General features: G+C 41.4%; 1 protein-coding gene across 2 annotated transcripts in view; it reads right to left on the minus strand.

Moving 5' to 3' along the window:
• BRAP (BRCA1 associated protein) overlaps window positions 1-6,000 on the minus strand; it is a 28,614-nt gene that overhangs the window by 12,444 nt on the left and 10,170 nt on the right. For both annotated transcript variants that reach the window (XM_046639890.1, XM_046639889.1), the window contains exons 6-7: window positions 4,098-4,246; window positions 263-338 (exon numbers count right to left, since the gene is read on the minus strand). In XM_046639890.1, coding sequence (XP_046495846.1) covers window positions 263-338; window positions 4,098-4,246 — 225 coding nt within the window. The remainder of the gene's footprint in view (window positions 1-262; window positions 339-4,097; window positions 4,247-6,000) is intronic.

Consider the following 6,000-nt stretch of genomic DNA (forward strand, 5'->3'; position numbering starts at 1 on the left):
TAATTTCTATGGTACTCTACGCAAATAGCAAGAAAAATATGCACAATTTATCAATAAAACTCCAGGCCTTTTCAAAGAACAAAGATAAAAGCACAAAGGATTTTGCTTAGGAGTAAAATAATTTGTGTTTTTGTATTTGTTGCCTGACCCTAGACAAAAAAGAAAAAAAAAATCTGTCTCAAAAAGAATTTAAGCCACACAAGAGAAAACCCCAGACAGTTAGAGCTGTGTTCATTATTCTTTTCCACCACGCATTACTTACTTCCTGAACACCACACTCGAAACACTTGTTTTCTTCTACTGGCTCTGGCGTTTGACAGTACCGGCACACAGGGCATCTAGCCAGGATACCAAAAGATAGTGGTACAGATTAAATATGAAAGACAGATGTTACAGAACCCAAAAGTCAAAAACTGAATGATATATCCTCCCTCTCTTATATAATATTTTAAAATTTGTCATAACTAAGGATATCACTCAAAAGATAAACACTTTCAGCTATTCTCAAACAAAATGAAAAAACAGAAAATCTTGATAAAGCAGAGGAAAAGGGAGAAATCTGGATCTGCTTCACACCTTTTTCCACTCTTCTGTCTTAGATAATCAAAGAACTAAATATTTACAGGTTAGAATTAGGGATCTGAGACAAGTTACTAATTTTGTTTCATGTCTGGTTATCCATAAGGTATTTTTACTTCAAACAATCTACCTTTATCACCACTTCTCAAAGATTTAAATCATTCAAAATGTACCTTGTCCTCTCAAGGTTGCTTCTAAGAGTTCAAACTAAAATGTGTAATAAATTTCATACTAAAAAAAAAAAGTTAATATACTTCCTGAAATGCACATGACATTTACCATACAATGAACATCATGTGGAAGAAGACACCAGTGCTCTGTGACTAATCAAGTTTCAATTTACAAAAAGCCAATAAAAATGGCACTGATGCCAAATTCGGATACAGAGAGCAGAAAAGTAGTTACAAGGGGCTGGGGGAGGGGGAAATGGGGAGATGTTGGTCAAAGGGTACAAAGTTCCAGTTATGCAAGATGAGTAAGTTCTAGAGAACTGGTATACATCAATGTGACTACAGTCGACAATATTGTACTGTCTACTTGAAATTTGCTAATAGGGTAGATCTTGGGTGTTCTCACCAAACAAAAAAAAAAAAGGAAAGAAGAAAAAGAAAATGGCAAAGGTGTGAAGTGATGGATATGCTGATTGGCTTGGTTGTGGTGAATATTTCACAATGTATATGTGTATCGTGTCATGAAGTTATACAACTTAAATATATACAATTTTTGATTGTCAACTGTACGTCATTAAAGCCGGAAAAAAAAGACAGCATTGAAAAAAATCCATTAAACCTTTTCTATTATATTCAAGACAAAGCAGTGCTAAGTACCAGTCATGAATATTTTTGTCAGATGGGCAAAAATGATAGAAGGTGGGTTATAGTTGAGGCAAACTGAAACGGCACCAAGAAGAAACAATGCTCAAGATACAACTAGTATTAGTTTGTTACTCAACTGAGTAAATAAAACCAAGAAAAGGAAATAAGCAGGAAGAACACTAAGTTCTTGTCGCAGATAACCAGGCTCTATCTGTGTTCCCTAGGAGAAAGCTAAAGGATCCAGTCTGTCTCTCACTTTAGCATCAAAAGAGAAGACAGAGGACAAACTTGAAGAAGAAATGACAAAACTGGCAGCTAGTAAGCAGCAAGCAGTCTTGTCAAAGGCAGAAACCACTCTGTGTCATCCCCTTGGTCTGTGTGGTGGCTGTGGTGGTGGTTGGATAAGAAAACAACAAACAAATTCTGAAATCTAATTTTCTACATTGTACCAGAATGATCTTTCTGAGATGTTAAGTATGATCTTGAGAACAAAAAGGACAAAAGGGAAAATATTACAAAAATAAACTTGTTTGTACTATACAATTAGCACTCTATGATACAGCATCTCATCTATCAAAAAATAAAGCTTATTAAATTCTTCCTGCCTTCCCCTTCAAAAATAATTTTGAGTTGTCATCTTATTTCCCTGAGGAGATACTTGGGGAAACCCTCCCAGAATGTCCTTCCCTGACATCTCCACGTGTCAGCAAACCACCCTTCAGGACCTGGTACCAATGCTGCCTCCTCCCTGCAGCTCTCCCTGACCAGCCAGTGGGGGAGCCGTTCCCATCTCCTCCAGTCTCTACCCTGGCTCGTACGCACCTGTGTCCACGTGTAAACTCCCTGAGCAGACTGAACTTCCCTGAGGGGATCTGTATGATTCTCCGCCACCAGCAGCCAGCACTGTCCTGTGCATATACTGAGGCTCACAACCCACTTGCTGAAGGAACTGCATGTTTTTTGAGGGCAGCCACCTGGCCTCACATCCCCTACCGAGGGCTGAATTCTAGTCTCAGTCCTGGCATTCTCTGGCAGGAGCATGAGCTTTGAGCATGCGCTTTGAGCATGCTAATTTTCACCACTGGGCCTCAGTTTCTTCCTCTGTAAAACGCAGGGGTTGGACAAGATGGAAACTTCCAGCTTGAAAATGCTATGGCTCTATGATAATTAACCTGTACTGAAAGTAAAACGAGTGGTGGGGAACTAAGAAGTGTCCAGAACTTAACTGGTGTAGCAGATGGACACAAGGTGCAGAACATTTAGGGAATGCATGTGCCTCAGTGTAAGTCGAGTCAAGGCAAACTTAACCCTGGACGATTCTTTGAAGAACCCCTAAATGATAGCCCAGAGCTGACTGAGGACTCTGCAGAACTGGGGGAAGCTTCTTGTCCAGCTAAACAAACTAGGGAAACCCCAGGGTTTATTTATTTGCTCAAGAATATTTTCTGAGTTCCTACTATGGACCAGGTCTCCTCTTAGGTATGAGGGGCACAGCAGTGAACAAGGCAGATAGGGTCCCAGCTCTGTGAAAGCTGGCATTCTTTTTTTTTTCATGATTTTACTGAGGTCATAATAGTTTATAACATTGTGAGATTTCAGTTGTACATTATTATTTGTCAGTCACCATATATATGTGTCCCTTTACCTCTTATGTCCGCCCCCGAACCGCCCTCCCCTCTGGTAACCACTAATCTGCTCTAAAGCTGGCATTCTTCTTGTGGTCACTTGGGGGTGGAGAACAGAGACTCCTGTGGACTTTCACCTCCCTAACTTCTGGGCTGTGGAATGTGATCTTCCCTTTCCTGTGTACGCCCCACCCCCAACGCTTCTCTCGGGTCCCCTCTTCACTGGCTAACTCGTACTCATCCTCCTTGAGATGCCACCGCTCAGACAGCCCTGGCTGTGTCGGGGCCCTAGCTCTCCAGTCACAATGTTGCACACTGCTCCTTTGTAACATCTGTATGGCTGTGACTTCACATTTATTGTGTGACTACTTGATTCTGCGTCTTCTTCTCCATCCCGGGAAACCCATGAGGCCAGCGTCTGATCTACCTTTCTAAGTCCCACAGTGCACTCTACAAAGGAAGCAACAACCCTTTATTTAAAAAAATAAAGGTACAGGTCACACCTCAGCTGTCTGCACAATACCACCCTACAAATAAGGCCTCTGCTGCCCTGGGAAACAGGACTGTAGGTACACATGTGCCCCATACTTAGTGACTGCTATGGCTACTGGCCGCTGAGCCGTCAACAGCATGATAAATCTAAAACAGTGCATTGCCACAGCCCAGCTGACAAGAAAGCCAAGTAAATGATAGACATCAAGAGGAGGCGAGAAACAAGATTTTAGACCCAGACTTCATTTTAGTCTAAGAGCCTCAAAGCTGAGCTTTACTTTTTTTTTTTTTTTCTTATTCTCTGCCTGGCTCTTGGAAAGAAACAACTCATGCTGCTTTGAAAAATTCCACAAAGATTTAGAGTCAGCATCTAAACGGAGGTGGTCTAAGAATGCTGATTCCCATGCAAATTGAGGAAAGTGAAGAAGCAAACGGAAGGCCTTTCCATGGGACCTCTGAACTACTGTGGTGTCCTGGTTACAAAGTCAGACACCTGGAATAATTCCTTTTCGGTGGCGGCTATTTTCAATTCTAGGAAAGGGTAATAATGGGCTTTGAGAGAGCGGGGGTGAGCTCTGGCACTCACGTCGTGTCGTCCCAGCGCTGCAGACACTGGCTGTGGAAGCTGTGGTTACATAGGGTGGTGAGGATGCCGTTCACAGACTCGTCCATGCGCTCCAGACACACTGTGCACTTGGGGAGCTCAGTCAGGTCCATCACGGGGAGGCTGGCACCCTGGGGAAACACCTCGCGTGAGCCTCACCCTTCATCCACCAGTTCTAAGTGTTTTTTTTAAACAATAGTTTTCCCATTGCTTTCTGACTCCTGGTAGGATGTTCTCAACATTATTGCTCTGTGCAAATGCTTTAAAATGGTAAGATTTTCATTCGTGTAACAAGTATTGATTGGGCAGCTCCTATATTCCCAGCACTGTGCTAGGCACTGGAAATATGGTGGTGAACAAAGCAGACAAAGATGCCTGCCCCTACGGAGCTGACATCCTAGCAAGGGAGACTGCTGCCAAAAGCCTAACAGAGAGTCGAAAATGTGACCAGCCTCCTGGTTCTCTGACTCTAAAGGTCTGTGACTACAGGAGCACACAATGAATCAGAGCAGCAGAGCAGGAATGGGTCTGAACGGGCTTTCCACAGAGAGAATGAAAACTTAACACTTTCTACTGAGTGACAATAGCATCAACAGCACTGGTTTGATCTATTCCTTTAACACACGCTTAGTGAGTCCCTGCTTTATGTGCCAGACACCGTTCTAGCTGTGGAACAATGGTGAGCAAAACACACTCAGTGAGTCCAAAAAGCAAAGTCAGGCCCTGCCCTCATAGAGCGTAGAATCTACTAATGAGAGAGACAAAAATCAAATTAAAAAAAAAAAGTGTAATTACCAATAGTCGTAAATGCTATGAAAGAAAACCACAGGGAGCTCTAAGAGGGTGTGAAAGAGGAGGCATAATGGTCTAGGTGGTCCAGAAAAGGACGCCTAAGACACCAATGTCAGACCTGAGCCCTGCCAGTGGTAAGACGAGCAGGAATTATTGAGACAAAGGTGGGCAGGCACACACAGAAGGACATGTGGAGAAAAATCACATTAATCTACGATCCCTGAAGAGTAGATATCTACAGGAAATGTCTCAAAAATTCATGTACGTTTAGAGAAAAATAATCTCAAATTGAGGCCTTGCATAGCATCTGGCACAAGGGAAGCCCAATTTTATCACTCACCAATTTTTCTTTTACATAATCTAATCAAAGAACCATCTACTCAGAACTTATTCCTGTCAAGCTGATTTTGAGGTAAAAAGCCCTTTAGGTCTAGTTTGAAAAGAAAAGAAATCTTAAAAATATTACAGAGCTAAATCTACGACTTTATAAAATGATTGAAGTGAGCACTTATTGTAGGAAAGGTCCCAACAGAGGGTGGCAGATCAGAGCAATTACAAACTGCTATCAAAACAGAATGGAGAATGAGGATAAGGATTAAGGGTTAATATTGAAAACAAAGACACTTCTTTTAGGCTCCAGGTGATGTTTCGTTGATCTGGAATAAATGAACATTCAATTTCAACAACATTGATAGTATCTTTTTTAAAAAAATTTTTGGGCAGTTAAAGAAAATTGAGATAAAAGTCACATAGTATAAAATATGCCATTTTAAAGGGTACAATTCAGTGGGTTTTACTATATTCACAATGTTCTGCAGCCATCACCACTATCTAATTCTAGAACATTTCTATCATCCCAAAAAGAAACCTCATAACTGTTACCAGTTACTCCCCATTCGTCTTTCCCCAGCCTCTGACAACCATTAATCTACTTTCTGTCTCTGTGGATTGGCCCATTCTGGACACTTCCACAAATATTTTATTTTATTTTATTATTTTTTTTAATGTATGTCACGTCAGAGTATATTTTTTTTTGCAGAAGATTAGCCCTGAGCTAACTACTGCCAATCCTCCTCTTTTTGCTGAGGAAGAC

Source organism: Equus quagga, chromosome 15 (genome assembly GCF_021613505.1).
Source record: "Equus quagga isolate Etosha38 chromosome 15, UCLA_HA_Equagga_1.0, whole genome shotgun sequence".
In the NCBI taxonomy this organism is placed as follows: domain Eukaryota; kingdom Metazoa; phylum Chordata; class Mammalia; order Perissodactyla; family Equidae; genus Equus; species Equus quagga.